The following is a 21715-nucleotide window of genomic DNA, read 5'->3' as shown; positions in this document are numbered from 1 at the left end:
GATTTTGCTTACCGTTTAATTAGTAACAAATATAATATTTTACGAATTACCATGCCTCCAGTGGATACATCGGAAAAGCTGAACACTTTGTTTTGTGTTCATAAGTTCATAAAAGCAGACAGACTGATGGACGGACGGATGAAGAGTGGGCAGCAAGACGCACATTGCATAAAGCCAATATACTATTTTTACTGCTTGAAAGACTATGAGAATGGCAGACATACTACTTGAATCTCTTCTATTAATAGTAGTATTTACATATATCCCCTATACCTGCAAAAGTAAATCAAAAATCGAAATTTCGAACACGCACGCGTCGTGCTAAATCATGTTTTGTTCGTGCCCAAAATGAAGCAGAACGATTTCGATTAACATCAGCTCAAATATCTTGGCATATCCGTTTGCGAACGCCCCTAAAAATATGCTGCTTACACGGCCCTTTGGATGTATTTGCACAAAAGTATGCTTTGTTTTATTGCTTATGCAAATTGACCGACTAATTTTGTACGGACTGCCAAAGCAAATCCTTTTGCTTCAGTCGCTTAGTGAACCTTTTTCCATCGCCAGGCAACTTTATCTAGTTCGCTTTTCCTTTTGAGGTCATCCACACAAACAGCAGCACAGTTGTTCTTTCTTTATTTATTTCTCTTTACAAAATATAAACTTTATTTTCGCTTAATGCGCTTGAATGAGTTGTACGTTGCGTTCCGTTTGTTGTTGTTTTTTCGGCTTTCTTTCTTTATTGTTTCAACATTTTGCTTTGTTTTCTGAGATTTCTTTACTAAGCAGCGTTTGGCAGGTTATTTTGTTTTTGATACGCTCTTAGTCAAAATGCCTTAAGCCAAACTTTGTCGGCAAGCATTCGCCACAAACTGATGTCTTTCTCTCGCCTCGGGGCTGCAAATCGTCATAAAGCGAATTAAATGTCTACTTATACTAAAGCGAATTAAGTTTTCAATTTACTCTTGAATGGAAGAGTTAAATACATAGATTTATGATACTTTTGAAAGAAATGAAATCACGTACACGTTTTGTCTATTGGCAGTTCCTTTTTCAACTTCTAATAAAAAGTTGCCTGCAAATTGAAGGTGCATTGATTTTTAGACACGCATACCTTTTTAAAATACCTGGATTTTAAAGCACAAAAAGTATGCTATGCGCCAAAAGTAGTGCGGGTGCTTCCCATCTAGTTTTGATAAAGCATGGAGCACAGGCCATGCCTCGTTGCCGCCGAAAGGACTCGACTTGACGCCAAGGTCCTTTATCAAAGCGAAAGTTGTTGCACAGTTGCATGGCCAACGTAAGCACACACACATACACATTTCGCTGGAACTCGCTCGCTTGCAGGTCAATTATCGTGCTTTGCATCCCACGCGCAGCTCACCTATCCAGCTGCAATTGCAGCTGTCTGTTGTTGTTTTTGTTGTTGCGGTTTTGTTGCCGCTGGCGTCTGTGGGTATCTGGTAAAAACCGAAAGCCAAACAAATTTGTAGCTTCAAGTTGGGCCATTGCGTTGCCGTCGTGTCTGTTGCTCTGTTTTTCTCTCACTGCTTCTCTTTCTGTCCCTCTGTCTGCGCGTCTGTTTGGCGGTTTTCGTATGACCTGCGGTTAGCTATTGCAATGAAAAACTTTTGCTCTGTCGCTAATTAGGCATTACATATACGCCATGGTTAAGCATCTTGAAGTGCACTAAATTGCGCTAATCATAAAACATGCAGAACATTCCCCCGAGACTCGGTCCAAGTTCCATCCACTCCAGCTTAGTTGGTTGGCCTTTGTATGCAACGGTTTGTTTCAAGTGTTGCTGCTATGTAAATTATGCCACCAACTGCAATAGCATCAACAGCGGCAACAACAACAACTACAACAATTGCCCAAGAATTGTGGCAATGTGCACTCAGCGTCATTTAGTGCCACACCCACACACACACACTTAAGTGACGCCCACATTGTGCGCATTGACGACGCGTGCAACGAAGTGAATGCATAAGTGCAGAAGAAAGAGTACGAGCTTGGCAGTGAATTGAAGTGGGTGTGATTAGAGTGCGTGTCTGTATGGGTGGCAAACACACACATAAAGAGAGTGAGCCACACACACACACATGCATAAATATATGCGAGTGCATGCATGGCAACATTTCAAGACTTTCGCTTAAGTGGTTCACTATGTTAGTTTAAAATAGCAACAATAGTTGTCTATAAATTGGTTTGTTTACTAGAAATGAACAAGCTCTGAACACAATGAATGCACTTCTTGCAGCAACCAGCATGAGCACATGAGCTAAAGCTAGAAGCTTGCAATAAATAATATGACTTTTCAGCTAGAAAATATAAAAATTAAAATGAAATGCAAGCAATGAAAACTTGTTTTATTTTGTCACAATTTCTTTCAAGTTAATTTTAAAATCTGGTTTCTGTTTAGATGTCAAGAATTGTGGCTGAATTGAACAGTAGAGTATTTCTTAGTCAGTCATTCTCTATTGAAGCAGGCAAAAATCTATAGTATTTCTATATTTTATTTATAGGCAGTCGGATATAGTTGAAAACGAACAAACTATTGTACTTAAACGGCTTGAGCAGCTGAAGAGTTTGCCTAAGAGGAAGACAATTTTCATACACTAGCTTTTGTTTCAGTTATCTGAACAACAGAGCTACCTAGACAAATTATCTGCAATTTGATCATAATTTTATAATCAACAAAAAAAAGCAGTTTGAATAGTGGAATCATTCAAAAACAGACGAAAAATTGTTAACTTTTAGAAGAAATCTACAGTCACTTAACTGTCAAATTTGGAGAAAAATAGCAAGTTCCAGATTTTCCTATTTTCTAAGCCACAAAAACGCATTTAGATGTACTTTAAATTTTTAGCCTTGGCTTGTCAAATTTCGCTTTTAATACTAATATTTCTGTTATATCAGATATTGGCCTTTTCTCTAATTGACATGCGCCTGGTGGGCGTATCTCATAAGACGAGGGTACCTAAAATTTGTGTCTCTAGCTTCAAAAGCTTCTACTGACGGACACCACGTCAGACATCACAAAAAACCAATATACCCTTTTACTTCGTGAACATGTTTATTGATATGTCTTTAGCTATCCAAATAAAATTAAAAGCAGCGATTTATTAAGTAATAAGTATACACAATCTAAAAATAAATAAAATAGGTATATCATTATAATTTACTAATAACAAAATGTAAAAATATTTAAAGAAAATTTGAATGACCCAATACATTTATTTTGGCGTTCATATTTTTCTTAAAATAGAATAAATAGAATTAAATTTAAAATAAATAATCCTTATTTTAATCACTTGCTAACTTGGAGCTGTTCCAACTCGTGGAATAGTTGCTGCCAGCTGAAGCCCATGCGGCCGTCGGCCAAGTGCAACCGACAACGTTCGGGAATATGATTGAAAAGTTTTTGAAAGGGCGTATAGCGTGCCAAACAGTTAACGTCCCCAAGTAAAATTAATTTATGTTTGGCACGTGTGATAGCAACAGTCAATCGACGTTGATCCTCCAGGATTTCTGCCTCTCGCGCACGTTCCATATTCTGTTCGGCACTGGCACTGCCTGTCTTCGTACAACTGTAGATTATTAGATTCTTATCGCGTCCCTGATATTGATCAACCGTATTGAATTCCACACCGGTTAAATGTTCGCCCAGCTTGCGCAGCAACTCCACCTGAGCGCGATATGGTGCAATGACCCCAATGCGTGCAGCATCGTAGCCCGCCTCCAGCAGTTGTCGCAACAAATGCAACACAATGGCCGCCTCGCAATAGTTACTATACTTAGGCACACGACGAGGACGACCTGATTGTAATTGAGTTGGTTGCAATGTTTGTTCAACGGCTTCACCATAATACTGTTCGATGGAGGCGCTGGTATTGCACTGCTGTTTGGATGCATCAACATAGTCCTGACAGCGTTGTGCACAATCGCATGTGTCCAACAAAACGACTGCTTGCTCTAAATGAGTTTGCAACGTGCGTTGCACCCAAAGACAGCACTCGGCTGGTGGTTCCCATTGCAGTTTCGCACTTTCAACCTGTTCACTGGCGCATTGTAGTGCCTGGCCATACGTCAAGTGGTTGGCCAGACGTGTAATGCTGCGATTCATACGATATTGCAGTGTCAGCACAGCTGTGGCCTCGTCGCAATCCAAACGCTGAAATAGGCTCTCATCAGCGCCGCGCAGACGCGCCTCACGGCTACGCACCAGCGGTGGCAGCTGCTCCGGATCGCCGACAAGTATGAAACGGCTACTGTGGCTCAACGCACGTAAAACCGCCGGCTGCAACACCTGTGTGGCCTCATCCACGATGCAATAGTCGAACTTACGATGCTGGAACAGAGCATGTCCGGCTCCGAGACAGGTGACGCCTACAATGCTTGGCTTTTCTAGTGCTGACGTCAACTGTTCAACTGTTTCGCAATTAGCTGTCAACTGTGCCTCACTGATCTCCTGCAACTGCGGATGAATTCGTGCGCTGTTACCCAGACGCATCAGCGGCAGATTATAGGGCAGCAGACGCAACAACAGATTATCTACGGCGGAATGCGTTTGTGCTGTAATTAACACACTGCGCTCCATCAGATGCAGGAGCCGCACAATGGCCACCAATGTCTGCGTTTTTCCTGTGCCTGGCAGTCCCTTGATCAGCAGGTGTGTATCGGTGGTGAGGGCACGTAAGGCAGCCACCTGCTGTACCTTATTCAATGAACGCAGCATGGGCCCGCCCTTGCTGCCAATGATGCGAGGCAAAACCTTTTGCTGCTTTGGCAGTGTCCGGGCAATCACAATGGACCGCAATTGAGCCGCACGTTCACTGGGCGCTAAAAGTTGCGCCAGGTTCGTAAAATTGAAACTGGCAAAGCTCTGGGATTCATGCTTGTCCACTATGAAACTCTCCAGCACATAACGCTGGCCAAGATCACGCTCTAGTTGCACGCACAAGCTGCGCTGCTCTAGCGCTGTTATGTAGCCGGCGGCAATAGCCAGCCGCGAGCTACAGCTAATGATGACATATTCGCCCACCTCAAACTAGAAAAGGATTATTTTCAAATCATAAGAGGGAACAAGATATCTCATTGCTCAACTCACGCCGCTGAGTGTTAAATTCAGTTCATTATCCGCTTCCTCTGACAGTATCAATTTCTGTTCAAAGCGTCCATCCACTAGAAGTGCCTGATGATTCTTAGGCAATTGCAACTGTTGGATCGCGCGACCCTGGTGCTGCCTCTTGGCAGGTGTTTCAGTCCATAGCGCTCGCAGCTGATGTGATTTTCGCGCTTGTTGTTCCTCTAGAGCCAACAGACCACACCAGTGAAACACATACTCATAATCCGCTTGACTTAGATGATCTAGAACTTCTGGCATTAGACGTCGCAGCGGATGAGATTCACTCAGCTCAAGCTGAGAATCTGTACTGGCAAAGCTGCAGCAGAGCGTGGCATAGGCGCAATTCCCGCAGGCGCTATGATGTGAAATGGGTTCGGGCAGCTGTAAGGGCTGCAACAGCTTACCAGGCTGTTCGACCAGCGAGATGGTTTCTTCACCCGATGGCAGTTGCACATCGCGTGTTAGATAATGCGCCAGATCGTTGCGCAGCAGAATGAGATCGCGTTGCTCGTTGCGACCCTCGTGAACCTCGCGCAGAATGCCTTCGCGCAAGTACAGCAACAGACCACTGCGCGTCTCTTGACCCAGAGCCGAGTGCATTAGCTGATAGAGCAACAGCTGGCCCTTGTGTTCCATCGAAAAGCTGGCGCGTCCAGTTTTCAACTCCAATGGTATTGGCTGCTTTTTGTTGCGCACGTGCACAGAAACATCAACCTTGCCCTTGAGTCCGAGCTGCGGCACCCACAGATTTTCCTCAATATCGTGTATTTGATCAATCCGACCCTTGTACATTTCCGGTGGCTGTACAGAGGGCAGCTTGCCCTCTACATATTGCGCTACAAAGTCAACAATTGGTCCTACAAACTTATATAGCTGCAATTCGATCTCGGCGCGATTCAGCTGGCCGGCATAGAGCTGCTGGGCTAAAGAAGAACTATGCAGCATTTGCTGCAGTGCATCCTCCACTTGTGATTTCTGTCGCAGACGCTGCGATAGAACTGTTTGCAGCAGCTCGTGCACCAATGTGCCTATAATCATCTAGAAGATATGATTAGTATTTGATTCTGATTTTTATGGCGGCGCACTTACCACCGCATTAGTAGAATCAACACCACGAAAACGATCCTGCAGCACGGCTTTGCGTCGGCAGAAAAGCGAGCCAGTCACAGAAGTACTTGATATGAGCAGATCTGGATGTATTACACAATAGCCCTGCTCCTTGTTAACCACATACGCGGCCAGCGTGGGCTGCCACTGCGCTTTAACCGACACCAGATCACCTTGCTCTAGTGGCGTTTGATTCCATGGCGCCTGCAAATGGCAAATAGCTTTCGAATCCGCATCTTCATCGCTACGCAATTGGAGAACCAAATCATGTGACCTGGGCAGGCGTTCCATATCCAGCACCACACAGCGTTGCCAACTGTTCAGATCAATGCCCTTCGCTGTTGCGGCAGCATCCAATGCACTTACATCGAAATCATTGTCGTCGTCCAACAAAAAGTCATAGTTCTCCTGGTCAGTTGGAAGCGGCGGGTGGACATCGAGATCAATTTGTTTTTTGTACTTCTTGCATGACGCCGGCACATTATCAACCTTACTGGGTGACAGCACTCGCTTTGCCGCTTGCATAACAGTTTTGATTCGTATTTACCTATTTTACAATAAACTCTCGCACATAATTCGTTTCCCGCACATTCTCATTCAATCGCGCCAAAATTTACAATCCAGTGTATACACACGCGTAATTATTATTCACATATGTTCATTGACATAATACCGAACCAGCACTAGTTCGATTAAAGTAACGAACTTAGATAAGAAACAATCGGTAACTGGTTCCATCGTTCGCTCACTTGAGTCACAACCACGCTCGCTACGATGTTCGGCGCTCTTCATAATGCTCTTTTGAGTTCGATCATCTGTTTGCTTAAGTTCGATAGTTGTCTTCTCTGTTCTCTTGACTTCGATCATCGATTTGGTTTGGCGGTCTTTTTGAACAAACCAAGTTGGATTATTTATAATAAAATGTTTCGTCACTTTATAAAACATTAAAGCTGAACTTTAATGTAAATTTCAATTTGTAAATTCTTTAGCAAGCAACATCAGCTAATAACACGGGCCAACTGAGACGTTAAATCTCTTATACTTATTCACACTATTCAACATTTATAACCCTAATGACCGACACACAGACAATATTCTCTCATTAAACTAGCGACTAATTGGCTAAGAGGATAACGAGAATAACACGACCATGAGATAAAATGGACCACAAAACGAGCATCTTTACATAGTCCCAGACGGAGATTTGACCGTGTTGCAGAGCAAGTGAAGCACAAAAACACGAAATCCGTAACTGCTTGTGGCTGTCAACTAAATTTCATATGCAAATCCTTGGCTCTGACTATCGCTACCTGATAATCTACTTGATTTATGCGGCTGCACACAGGCAGACACTCGGAGACAGCCCATGGGCCCATGGGCCCATGGAACCGCCACATGCGCAGCGCTAATAATGCCCAGCGCCTGTGGCATGCCGGGCACATCATTAATCTCGGTCCATGCGGGATATGCCCGAGATGCCCGTCGCACTCGTCGCACCCGTCGCCCTCGTCGCCCGACTTATGCCAGATGGCACTTGGCTGTCCACTGCCACCATGCCACGTGGCTGACCTTCAGCATAATAATTCAATGTTAGTGCCTGCTAGCCGGGTTTTGTGCGGCTTGGCCCAAAAAGACACGTGCTAATTGCTAATCAGTATAGATAAGGCAACGCCCTTGCCAGCCATTAAACGATGATGCGAAGCGAAAGGCATTTTATTTTTATGACCACTCAGTCAGTCAGTCAGGCAGTTGGGGGATGCTGAGAGAGTGAGAATCTTTAAAGTACACCCCATTCTATACCATTTCATATGGTTGCATTGCTTATTGCGTTCAGCTGTTGTTGTCGCTGTTGAGTGTTTTCATAATGGAAAGCACAGATTTCGTTCCCTCTTGGTTTGGCAGCTGACAAATGATCTTTGCTTATGGAAATAACTCAAATTGTGTGTGTGTGAGTGTGTGTGTGTGTGCTTCTCCCTTCCAACAAGCACTCTATGCTTGTGTTATAGTTATAACCACTTGACTTTTGTCGAGGGCACTTTTTGGCTGTTGGCTCTTATATTTTTTTCAGTTTCATTTCTTTTCACATGTCAACAAAGCCATCAACACATTTCACACGCGCTCCTTTGTTTAAATGTCACATTACATAATGACACTTAACACATGGGCGACAAAGGGGGCCAGCACGCGTGTGTGTGTGGGCTGGCCACGCCCCAAATGCCATTTTATATGGCTGACTAACAAAGGAAAACATTTGCCAGGCTGGCTGTCTTCGTTGTCGCCACTTAAATGCCAAATTAAGTGTAATTTTTATTGTGTTTACAGCGCCGCAACAACAACAGCAGCAACAATAGCAACTCCAACAACAACAATGAATTTAACACTTGACAAATTTGATTTTTCCTGACTGACTTTTCCTTCTGCTTCCTTCCGCTGCTCCGTCCTTCTCACTCTCATTCGCTGTGGCTCATCTCTTGGCTGTCATTAGTGTTTGCTGTCGTTGCCTTGTAATTGTTTATGTAATTGTTATGCACATGTGCGATAGAGAGAGAGAGAGAGAGAGAGAGAGAGAGAGAGAGAGAGAGAGAGAGAGCTAAAGAGAGCGTGCAAACAGCGTGTGTGAGTGGCTGCCAGAGCCAACTCGTTTGGCTGCCATTTAATGGCTGCCAGTTATGAAAGATATACTAAAATGTCAGCAGACACGAACGTCAAACATTTCACAAAATTGAATCAAAGCGTTTTTATGAGCTTTCTTTATTTTTTCTTTTGGGAGGCGGAAACATTTTTATAAATGTCAAATAAACTTTCGGCTAATTGGCTAGACTATCAAGTAATTTGCCAGAAATCTTGTTAGCCAAATTGAAAGTAGATAGGAAAAAAGTTTAACACGCATCCTCAAGAAATTATTAGGCCAACCCCTATGAACAAGACATCGCTGATGAACACGTTTTTCAAGCATAAATTAATGTTTGTCAACTTTGCGAAAGTTATTTCTTAACAAAATAATATATCTTAATGCTGCTGCTTTCATATTTTTATCATAAACAAAATATTTATTTAAAAATTATGTGAAAAAAAGAAAATATTTGAAGTCTTCAAAAAGGTTTGACGGCAACTTGTTGTTGTCTTGACTAAATGATTATTTTAATACATTGTATTAAGACTAAGCGATGTAGTCTGAATCCGTTATAATCCATAGCAATATTTCTGCTTAGATTAAGTTGCCTAAAAGCAGCTGGACACTCAACTGTAAATATCTCAACAATTAAATCAAAGCATTTTATTTATTACTGAATTCTGTTGGCCTGTTGCTATTAGCACAACTTGAATTTTATTATAGTAAGTTTCCTACAATTTAGAGCTCAAAACGATTCGACTTAAGCCGCATTAGTACCTTAAGAAACTGCAGCTGAGATTTTTAGCAGATTGTACTATTACCATTAATTTTATTTGCTTTAATTACTTTTCCTTAATTTCTTTTCTTTTTAAAAAAAAATTTTTAAGCAACAAAATATGCTGTAACTTAGAGCAGTCATTTAAATCAAAGTGTAATTTTAATGGTCATGTAATTTACATTACCTTACAAACTGGACTTTTTCCTTCTGCACACACATACACATATACACACACACGCACATTTTTGGTTAGCCACTTAAAAGTCATCAGAGTCACATAACTAATTCATTAGGACTGTCAGAAAAAAGCTGCCAATTCTCATTGAAATGCCACTGACCAAACACGCATACACACATATTAACACACACACGCACACACACACACATTAACACACAAACACGCAAACTGCCAGTTTTTGTTGCCTATTTAGCGGCGCAAATATTTAGCTTGTCAGACCAGAATAATGCACACACACACTCGCACACACCCATACACACGCATATTTGAAATGCCTGGCATGAATTTAACTTAACCCCAGCATATCACTTGACTTTTCCCCGCCCATGTCCACCCATTTAGCACCGCCTTCTTGTTCGCCAACACACATTTGCTCATTAGCATTATTGCCTGGCTCCACAGTTTGTTTGTCTCTGACGTTTTCTTTCTGTCCCCCACGCGGCACCGCGCCACAACAAGCAAATGAGAATTTCATTAACGTTATTAATATTTTCATTGTTGAGCGTTTTGCATGCCTTACAGCTGCGCTGCGCTGCTTCTGCTGCCACTGCCACAGATATACATATAATAACTTGATTATGATGTTTGCTGACTTGCCTCATAATTTTTGTATTCTTTTTTTCGTGTTTCAATGTTTTTTACTGTTTTACATTTTCCATGGCTTAATAATTGCTCATTTCGGCTGAAGCTGGCTTTTGTTCGCTTTGTGCATTGTTGTTAACAATTATGAGGCCACTTAAATAAATTTTATTGCTGCCAGGCATTGTCCTGTCCGCCTGCTAACAAATTGACAATTATTTCGCCGCTTGCCTCGGACCCAAATGACAAACGAGCCTCAGCCCGAAACTTTTCGTGCCATTTATTAGCTTTTGAAAGTTTTACGGGTGTGATTTTGATTTAGCTTCAGGCCGAATCGTGGTAGATGGCAGCACCACCTCCAACAGCAACAACATTTGTAGCCTGGGCTAATGAAGTTTTTGAATGGCCAAACAGAGTTGAGTTAACTTAAGTTTTTGCCAAACAATTGACCGAGGCGAGCGTGCCGAAGGAGTGGCCCTAAACTTGGCAGCTGAGTTATAAATGGTATATTTATCTTTATTTACGTTTTAATAGTGAGCGCATTCAACTCCCAAAGTTAGAGCTGATAATTTTAATTACAGCAATAAGGCAAACTAATGAATCTCAAATTAACCTCAAACACTCATAAATATAATCGACTGGTAGTTTCGTCTATTAAATAACGAAACTAGAGCAGCTATCCAGGTTGGATCTATTTAGGACAGCGGTTACTATGCCTACTGATATATATTGCTTGCTTAATTATGTTTTAGTAAAGAATATTTGGCACGTACACAGAACTTGTCGTAAGCATCACCTTTCTCTGAGATTCTCATGATTTCAAGTGACGTTTCAGACTTTATTTGCATCACTTCCTAATTATTTGAGAAGCAAAAGCCAATATTACTGGATATGAAGCTAACTAGTTATCTCTAAGCTTATATGTCGTTCTGAAAATCAATTTGAATGGTATACTAATGTTTGATTAATATAAATTGTAGAGGCATATATAAGAATTGAAACTTATAAATTATATAAAGGCTTTTTTAATTAGCCCCTTTCTATAAGATTCTCATAGTATTAGGAGAGCGGCAAAGCTCTATATGCTTTACTTAATACTCATTTTTTTGTTTTATATAATAGAAACTCAATTCATCTGTAAATTTAATTCAATATAACGAACTTACAACTATGGCTCAGACCTGGCATCATCCACAAACTTACCTAAAATTATAGCCCGGATGCCAGCTGATCAGTTGCCTAATTTACTGCCAAGTAATGACTTTTATTTAGACAACACTGTTCAAACATGATCGTGGTATTGGCGACCACCTACTGACGCCGACAAGTGGACTGCGTGAGAGAATTCCGCAATTTACGTAATTTATGGGAAACCATGTTACTATATAAAAATTTTAATTAAACGGCAGAGCGTTCAGCATAAATCTCTGTAGGTCACTCGTTAGAACTCAGATGTACGTTAGATATATACAATTTTAGTAAATCTCAAGGGGAAGTATGGAGTTACTCAACTCTCAAATGTTAAGTTTTAGCTCCAGATCTCTAGCAGATTTGCCACGCCCCCATACATGATTATTGATAAACCAATATAAACGGTATCTGATGCCACATTTTTGTCTAAAAATTACGACCTACGACCCACTGTATACTTTAGACACCGCTAATTTGCCACTTCAATTATCCGAATCAATTAGAGTTATAAGTAATCATATGGATAATCGCCAAGTTGTTAGGCAAATCTATGCTCAACTTAGCCTCGCTTAGCTCCAATTTGACTCGCATAATTAAGCGGTTGTTTAACAATTTAAGGATTATTCTATCGGAATTAAATTGACGCTCTCAACTAATTCATTTAGTTCGCTCGCTCGCTTTACGCCCTCTAAAATGTCATATTACATATGAAAAAACAAGCGATTCGCGATATTTACGTCGGTTGTGCAATAATTGCGATACAATTAAATAAATAATTAAATTGATTGGACTGACGGAAATATTAAGAGGCAGCCGCAACCAAAGCTGTCTATCAGAATGCAATTATGTAATACAAATAAACAAAAATTTACCAGTCGAGCACAAACGACTGTTTAATACTCGTTCGCGACTGAATTTTATTACATATTTACAACTTAGGGATATGAAGGTGGATGCATATTGAATACGTCAGTAATTAATTTATAGAATATGTGTTTGGAAACGGATAAATTGTAAATGGATCTTTAGAGAAGGTCAACAATTACCCACGTGCTATATATATATATATTATTTAAGCTTCATATCGAACTACCTAACTGTCTAAGATATCAACAGGGCTCCAACAGCAAAGCTCTAACTCTCTTAGAAGATTTGCTCTTTTCCTGTTTGCCACGCACCAAATTGGTTTTTATTCATATAATCTGTAAAGGAGGTCAACTCATTTGACAAATTTTAGTCAGACGAAGCATATTTTCAAAAAAATAGTCAGTATAGAAGAGCATCACACAAACCCAATGGACTCTTTTTAATTTTATGAACCCGTATAAATATAATTATTATATAAAATCTTTGCACTCACCATTGTTGACCGTGGAGCCGCCCACGCTATTGACATTACCATCGCTACTCAGCGCCAGGGTTGTCAACGTCTCCAAGATGAGCAGAGTTGCGAGTAGGGTATACAGTTTGTGCAACATGTTGTCAACAAAAAATTATTTTTTTTCTTTCAGTATTGTAAAGTTATAGTTATATTTATATGTTGTTATGTTTCTGAAATTTGTTTACTTTTTAGCAACGCGTAAAACACATTTAATTTCATTAATGTAAATAACTGTATATATTTTATTAAATTCGAGTAATTGAATTTTTTTAAACACTGTTCAATTTATGTTTGGATTTATTTAAATGTTGTACATTTAATTAATTTAATTATCCTTGTTTTTATTATTTTGTTCTTTTTTCGTGATTGTGTGCTGCAAATAGAGGGAAAAGGAAAATTATGAAATGTCATGGCATATTTTATCGATGGCTCACATAAATTTGCGATGAAATTAAAGGACACGCTCCAATTTGTTTATATTTAATACAGCGTCTAAAAGCCGACTTTCCTGATTTATATGCCATAGCCAAGCGCGACTGAGTGGTATAAAAAAACAAGCAGTGCAAATTCTTGATTGAATTTTGCCTGACGTAAGCGGATTAAAACGAAATTCTATGAAACAAAAACAAAAAGAAATAAGAATAATAAAGCGAAGCATAAAACAAAAATAGCGGTCAAGTCATAAAAACGCAACAGACAAATGAAAAGCTACGAAAGGCATAGCCGAGGCAATGAGCAGCACATAAAAGGACAGCAGTCCAACTACAATGGAGAGCTATGGGAGAGCCAAGGATTGCCCTATGCCCTATGAACCAGACGCTGTCTGCTGGATTAATTCCCAGCTACTTCCGTCGACACGTAGCCAAAGGCCAATGGACGCCGCTTCAATTACGATAATAACTGAGCTATGGACGCAACACGTGCCCGGACTTTAAAGCTGAGCTTAAAAGCAAATTCCAATTAACATGTATTAATTACATATTTATTTTGCAATTATATTTGATCTTTGAATCATGTTTTCTCTTATTTAATTGTCTACCTTTTTACTGCTTTTTTGTTTTCTACCTAATCAACTTGCCGCTTTACAAAATGCAGATAAACGTAGCAGCGTCTGACCATTATGAACTGCCGCCAGCAACCTCTGGCCAATAACTCGACCAGTTGTCCGGCACTTGGACAGGCTCTCACCCTTTGGCTACCCAGCAAGTGCCATGACCGTCATCATCGTCATCATCATCATCATCATCATCATCATTAAATCCCTCGTCTCAGGGCATCATCGTTTGCTCTGCTTTGCTTTTGCATGTGTAAGAGGGGACGAAGCTACAGACACGTCGCCCTTACACAATCACATATACCCTGTAGCTAATGTTTTAAGTGTAAATATTATTGAAAAAACAGAAATAAAATAATAAGTAAATATTATAAGTAATAGGAACAGCAAAAAAACATGTTTTTCGACTGCTAGAAAAATCATTAAAATTAAAAAATATATGTATGTGTAAACAATAAAAATTATGAAATCAAGCACTAAATAAAATGTTTTATTTTTTCTCTTACAAACAAAAATTTTTAAAACCTAAATAAAATAATTACAAAAGAAATTATAATAAAAATTAGAATTCGGGAAAAAATATTAAATGCTTATAAATTAACAAAAATCTTAGACAATTAAAAAAAAATTGGGCGAGCTAATTAAAAACATTGAGCTGACAATCAAAATTTCTCTGCCGATATACTATCACAAGATATAGCTCAATGTAAAATAAATTAAAGATAAACTTTAGAAACAATTTAGATTAGCGAATAAATATATAAAAATTGCATGGTAAAATTTATAAAAAAAAATACACAAATAATGAAGGGTATCTACCCCATCAAGTAACTTTGTAGCGCCAGCTGGTTATCTATTTGACATTTTCTTCTGTCTGTTCATGTCATAAGCGCAAAGCAATTTGCTTCGCCAGCTGTAGCTCGCGCGCTGCAGACCGACAGCACGATACAGGACTCGACTCTAGTCAACTATTTTGCCATTCAAGTTTTCGCTCTATTGCAATATGAATGCATTTCAATTAAAATGCTGGCGATGCTTTCTTAATAGCAGCTGTTGTGTGGTTTATGCGCTGCGTTCTTGCTCTTGTTTTTGTTTGTCTTTGCTTTGTCTGTGTTATTGAAATCAATTTGTAAACTTAATTGAATTTCGGTTTGGCTTTAACTCAAAACTTTTCAACATTCACTTGTAATTTGCCTAAAAGTAGGCAACATACATCTCGAGAGAGAGAGCTGGAGTCGTGTTGCTTACATGTTTGACATGTGTATTAGCCGCCAGACGGGGGACCCACTATGTGCCCAGAGCCTTTTGCGCTATGCATATTTTAAAATGTTTGTTCACAGCCCAACGATTTGGTTGAAGGCAGTGCCACGCCCACACCCATGCTGGCGCGGCAAGCAGCAAGCTTTTTGTATTATTGCCAAAAGTTATTATGCCGTGGCATTCCGTGAATTTCGCTTTGTGTTGCATACCTTGCGGCTGACTGAAAGTTGCACTAGTTTTTTTTCTATCATTTATATATTCATATATATATATATATATATATATATATATATATATATATTCTTTTTTTGTATTTGCTTGAAGAACTTTAAGCGCGTGATTTTTGCAATTTGGCTAATAGCGAAAAGTCAACGTTGCGCTGTCGGCTTTGAATGCTCCCTGACAGTGAGTAATGGAAGAAAAAGAGAGGCAAACAATGCAACGAGCATAATGGGCACAGTATTTATCCTTTCCCTTTCTCCCTCTCACTCTCTCTCTCTTCCTGCCATTTTGTCTCGCTTTCCTGCTGAGCGCATTTAAATCAATATTAATAGCAATGTTTACGCCCCCGCAGACTGGCCAAGAATGCAACTGCCACACGCGGCAACACCAATCGAAGATTTACCTACTTTTTCTCACAGTTTTCTTCTTTTTTTTATTTGGTGTAGTGTATTCCTTTGGCTGGCCAGCCAGGCAGCCCAGGCAAGCGGTGCGTGTGCAGGACTCGCCTCCTGCCAAGTTCTGCATTCAGTCGCTTGTGCATAATAAATCAATTTACATTTTCTCTCGCCACACGCAAAAATGAAATGCAAATAACGGCAACAAACCATGAACGATGCAGCATATAGTCCTATATAGCATGAACACCAAAAGCAGCCACCAGAAATGGCAGGCCCAGGCCGAGCTGGATGCCGTGAGGGAGATGGCGTGCGGCAGAGAAAGAGAGAGAGAGAGTGAGAGAGAGAATGGGACATGGGCTAAGGAGCTGGCAACACTTTTCACCGCAGAGATTTACGCGCACTTAAATCACAGCCACCAGAATTGATCGCCATCAATGTACATAAGCATTAAAAATAAAACATGCACCAATTCATTCATGATAGCTGCTCGACTAGGTTATGCCCTACAGTCAAAGAGGCAGTTGTTGAATATTGAGAAATATATATATTGAAATAGTTTTCCTCTTCGATCGATAGATATGAAAAATGAAAGATGAGACAAGCCATTGGCTTAGAATTGGGAAATATATATATGTATATATATATATATATACTACTACTTACTCACACATATCCGACCTCTCCCTCTAAAAGTAAGTGAGAATGAGAGATAAGATAGACAGGTGAAAAAAGTGATGTAAGAGTGAGATAGAGAAGGGAGAAAGAGAAGCATGAGAGAGAGAGAGAGAGAGAGAGAGAGAGAGAGAAAGAGATAGACAGAGAAAGAGACGAAGTTCTCTGTCTATCTCTGTCTATCTCTGTCTATCTCTGTCTATCTCTGTCTCTCTCTCCCCTTTCTTCGCTCTCTCCCTTCTCGATCTCACTCTCATCTGTCTCTCTTACCTCTCATTCTCTCTCACCTTTATCTCTTACCTGTCTTTATGACCGCTCTCTCTCTCTTTCTCTCACCCAACCACGCATCTCTTTCTTCTTCTCTCTACCTCACTCTCTCTCACATTTGCTCATTCTATCTGCCTCTCCACGGCTTATAGTCCTTGTTACAATAATATCATATACAGGGTATTAACAGAAACAGCTTTGAACGGAAGCTGCCACGGCAGCCGCCGGAGCCGCCGGCAGTTGAACATTTCAGTAAAAGTCGAAGAGTTTGCACTTAATGTGACACTTAATGAGCATAAAATATGTTAAATACCAACAGTTGTTGTTATTGTCCCGCTCAAAGAACAGTTCCAGATGTGAATGGAAAATTGTTGATGTGCGCCAACAGTTGGCCACTCAGATCATGTCTTAATCATGCTGTTGCCTTACGGCAATGTAAGTAGTACATATTTAAAGTTCAACAGAATTTTATAGAAAATAATTGTTGTCATAGATACTCAAGTATTTGCAAATAAAAAAAAAAGCAAAAATAAAAACTTTCTGTTTATGTAGCCCTCTCTTTGACAAGAGATTTCCAAATAGATTTAGAACATATTTCTTTTATTGCAATATCTCATTCAAGTATTTGAGCCAGAGATAATGCAAAATGCTTAGCAGAAGTTTACATTTAAAATATAAGAAAACCAATTAAATGAAACTAATGACAAAGCGCTTAATGTCGTTAGAAACCCCTTTTAAGACCAATTATGATTTGGGAGTATCAACAAAGATTTCAGTCGAAACCACTATGGAAAGAGTTAAACTTCGCTAGCAATGGTACCAAATATACACAATAGTTTCTTAACGAAATCAATAGACACTTAAGTAGACTATAATATCAGTTAAATAACTTGGCTCTTAACATCTATGCGCAGGCGTTAGCTAAAATGATCCTTTAGATAATCCTTTCATGTCGTTCTTATATTTGCCTCTACATATTACATACCTGTTGTAATTTGTATAGATTTACGTACAGCCTTTAGGCAGCCATCTTAAATGCTAAAACGCAATCAAAAACTCGGTTTATGTCAACTGGCAGTTGTAAAACAAATACAAACTAAAAATAAATACAAAATAAAAATAATTAAAAAAATATTTCTAAAATTGTACATTGCTTAAATTATTAAACTGATTTCTACTATATATTAAATATGCATTGATTACACAAAATTGTTTTTCCGTGCGAGAATTATTATTGAAATACAATGGATACAACTGCTCATAGAAATGCATTTATTGGCTGTTATTTGACCACAATTGCAGAACACGTGCAGTTCTCGAACTGCACTCGAATACTTAATGGTACTCAGCACATGGAACACTTTAACGCCTTGGCTAGTCTAGTGTTCAGAGTGAAAAGTTCAGGATTAAGTTTTCAGGCAATGCAATGCTTGATTTTTCATGCGTAGCTGTAGTAAAACTTGCTTAACGAGTTGAATACGATGAAATTGCCATGGGGCAGAAATGGATTTGGAGTAGGAGTTGATGTCGGTGTTGCTTAAGCGCTGCAACGGAAGCAACGCATAAACAAAACAACAAGAAAGCACACACAAAAGGCAACATTTTGCAGCATTTTGGTGCTGCTGCACGCATTAATAAACACAGCAGACAGCCAAAAGTGTTTAATAACTCACTGCGGCAACAAGGGGCGAGCAGCACTGCAATTGGTCTTGACTGCAAATGGGCAAATGAGCGAATGAGCAACTGATCTGGCTGACAGCTGCTTGCAACAACTTTGTGCCCTTTTAACATTGTTATATTGATTTATTCAAGGCAAAATTTCCGAGGAAATCCAGCGAATATCAAAAGTTTTTGAAAATAGGAAAACAACGTAAATGTATAGGACTGCTTTTTCAGAAAATATTTCAAATATAATACATATACATATATATATATACATAACTCAAGTATTGAAGCATAGAGAAAGGATTTATTTAAATATTTTATTTGAAATTTTTTTTTAGAGTGATTTGTTGGCTTGTCCTTCTAATTCATAGACTGCTACTCATTTCTTTCATAAATCTTATTTGTATTATCATTAGCTCCATTTCTGTAATAAGATTTTTGTTCATAAGATATTGTTTTCTATATTCATAACTATATAGTTGATATTATAATGCTTTGTAGACAGCTGACTGAATAAGTAATAACTTAAAAAATTTAATGATCTTCAAAAACCTTTCTACCATAAGAACTATCGATTTTATCAATTACGGAAAAAAGCATTGACTAATTAAGCCAATATTTCTTTTAGCCCCTCTCTCTATCTCTCTTTCTATTAATTACATATTCATTATTCTTTTTAATATTTAGAAAACTTCAAGAATACATATTAAAATATTTGACATAAGTTGGCTTTACCTATATATCAAATCGAATTTATATATTATCTATTCAACATTCCAGAGCTTAGCTTAAAATAGCAGAAACTGTTAGGCCTGACTCACAACATTAATAAGCTCTTGTCTTTGCTCTGCTTCATTTCTCTAGGCATAAAAGTTTTAAGAAATAGCCCAAAGCCCAGACAATGTACGAGGATCAGAAAGTAGCTATCATCAGTTAGCTAAAGTAATATTGAAATCGAATAACCTTAAAACTTTAAAATATAAAAATAAATCAATTATACCTATGTATTATATAATTATGCAGCTCCAACATATATTAATTTTTAAAAATAAATATAGATCAGAAAGTTAAGATCATTTATACATTTCAGTTGCTAGCCATGTCCCTATTCAGTAATCTGTTATTTCTTTTGATAACTCACCGTCTCAATGTCTTTGCTGCAGAGGGAGAGTTTCAGGCAATCAATTTATAAATAAACCAACGAGACGACAACGCGACGCATTTTCATGTTTTGTCGCTGATCTGTTTTTGCAACATTTGCACAAGAACTTAATTAGGCAGATGCGATAGATACGATAGAGAGCAGACACAGTGACGCCGGCAAACACGCACATACACACAGTCAAACACACGTACAAACACAGACATGTATGTTGATGTACATCTATATACTACATACATATGTATAGGTGCAGTAATTGCTTAAAATAGCATCATGATTAATTGATAAGGCAGCATCTATCTAGTAATTGCAATTTCAATATTAGGATTACAATTCTTGTTGCCCGCTGCACTTGAACAACAACAAACGAAATACGCTTCCAACGTACAGAAACAGAAGCACACAGAACGAACTGCGATGGATGGAGGACAACCGCGCGTTACGACAGCCGATTTGGCACTGAAACGAAGCGACTTACGAACACAGCATCAACGGCAGCATCGACATCAGCAGCAGTAGCAGCAGCAAGCCGACGATGCCGAGGCCGAGTACCATTCATAGACCCGAGACGAAATGCAGACAAAATCCATCGTTGGTCTTCGGCGTCATGTTAGGCGAAGGCCCAACCAAGGCACTTGGTCCCAATACTGTTTTAGAAAATCAGATTGGCTAAGCAGATGGCATCATGCTATATTATTCCATTTGATAGCTAATTCACTTATCATAACATATCACTTAACCATATGCATATCGCATAATACAATATTAACTAATAAGCTTCAGCCAAAAGAAAGCCGTAGACAACCTAATTGGACTAGGATACCCTTTTTATAACATATATACTATTTATATAAATACATATAAAAAAATATGTATATCTATATGTATGTGTGTATATAAAGTTCTTCTTGCTTTTTGGACTATGATATAGAAATAGGTAGAATTTTTGTTATGCTTTGATTATTTCAAATCGGAGCTCAAATTTATTGGTAAAGATATGAATTAAATCTTTTTCAAAAATGCTTCGTTTAGTACTTGAAAATTATAAATGCATTTTGGGATTTAAAAAAAAAATTGAATAAGGTTTTGTAAATATAAAATATGAAAAACTATTTAAGCAATTAGAAAATTTTCTTGATATTTAATTTAAAAAGGCGTAGCTCTCTTAAAAACCCGTTAATAAATAAATAATAAATAAATAATAAATAAATTTTTAAAAATAAAATATAGAAAACTATTTGAATTAAATTCTAAGTTCCATTTAGTATTCTTAAGAAACACTTGAATATTTTACAAGATTTTTAAATTCAGATTGTTAGTGTCAGTTGAAAAATACTTAATTTCTTTATCCCATTTATTTTTCTAAGCTAAATGATTGAATTGCTATATATATATATATATATATATATATATATATATAAACACAGTATTTTTTAAGGCATTGCCAAAACGATGGGAATGCAGTACACTATCGACTTTTAATTCCTCATAATGTGACTATGGTTTGGCTTTAATTCCATATATATACATGTGTTGTTAAGTTACTAAATTTGATTGCACAGGTTCTACACTTAATAATAAAATAAAAAAAGTAGTTTTTAAGTTTAAACATTACTTATCAAAATGATCAAAATTATCAAAATTTATGAGGCAGCAGATTAGGAAAATAATATAAACAATCTAAAAAGTATTCCATAATATATATATATATATATATATGTTAAAGTAGATAGTCTATAGCATATATATAAAAGTAGATAGCTTTTAGCATATCTTAAAATATATAGTCTACTATACATATATAAAACTAGATGGTCTATACTATACAGCAGATGGCATTTTTAAACATAAACAAACAATATTGCGGCAGCAGCGTTTTTACATTTCAGTCTCTGCATTTAACATGCACATTTAACATGCACATGTTAAATGTTAATTTAATGTATGTTCATGCTTTGAGTGCGTACCAAATCTTAATGCCCGTTGAAATATGCATATG

The 21715-nt window shown here is 38.3% G+C and overlaps 2 protein-coding genes across 2 annotated transcripts in view; both read right to left on the bottom strand.

Moving 5' to 3' along the window:
* LOC111602307 (neurotrimin) overlaps positions 1 to 13140 on the bottom strand; it is a 61818-nt gene extending 48678 nt beyond the window's left edge. The window contains exon 1 of the mRNA XM_030223210.1: positions 12996 to 13140. Coding sequence (XP_030079070.1) covers positions 12996 to 13113 — 118 coding nt within the window. The 5' untranslated portion in view covers positions 13114 to 13140. The remainder of the gene's footprint in view (positions 1 to 12995) is intronic.
* LOC111592084 (DNA replication ATP-dependent helicase/nuclease DNA2) lies at positions 3245 to 6899 on the bottom strand. Its single transcript, XM_023304107.2, has 3 exons — positions 6218 to 6899; positions 5111 to 6166; positions 3245 to 5050 (listed from the first exon to the last, which is right to left on the bottom strand). Exons 1-3 carry the CDS (start codon positions 6758 to 6760, stop codon positions 3311 to 3313), a joined length of 3339 nt encoding a protein of 1112 aa, XP_023159875.2. The 5' UTR covers positions 6761 to 6899; the 3' UTR covers positions 3245 to 3310.
* Positions 13141 to 21715: the final 8575 nt, after the last annotated feature.

The sequence above is a fragment of the Drosophila hydei genome, unplaced genomic scaffold (genome assembly GCF_003285905.1).
Source record: "Drosophila hydei strain 15085-1641.00,03,60 unplaced genomic scaffold, DhydRS2 tig00000149-arrow-pilon, whole genome shotgun sequence".
Classification (NCBI taxonomy): Eukaryota; Metazoa; Arthropoda; class Insecta; order Diptera; family Drosophilidae; genus Drosophila; species Drosophila hydei.
This window is presented reverse-complemented; position numbering and strand designations above follow the sequence as displayed.

Excerpts from the sequence above, each read along its gene's own strand:
- LOC111592084 (XM_023304107.2), bottom strand. The coding sequence starts at position 6,760 with ATGCAAGCGGCAAAGCGAGTGCTGTCACCCAGTAAGGTTGATAATGTG. Across the intron at positions 6,167-6,217 it reads TTGATTCTACTAATGCGGTG|ATGATTATAGGCACATTGGT; the intron begins GTAAGTGCGCCG and ends CATATCTTCTAG. Across the intron at positions 5,051-5,110 it reads TGAATTTAACACTCAGCGGC|TTTGAGGTGGGCGAATATGT; the intron begins GTGAGTTGAGCA and ends ATCCTTTTCTAG.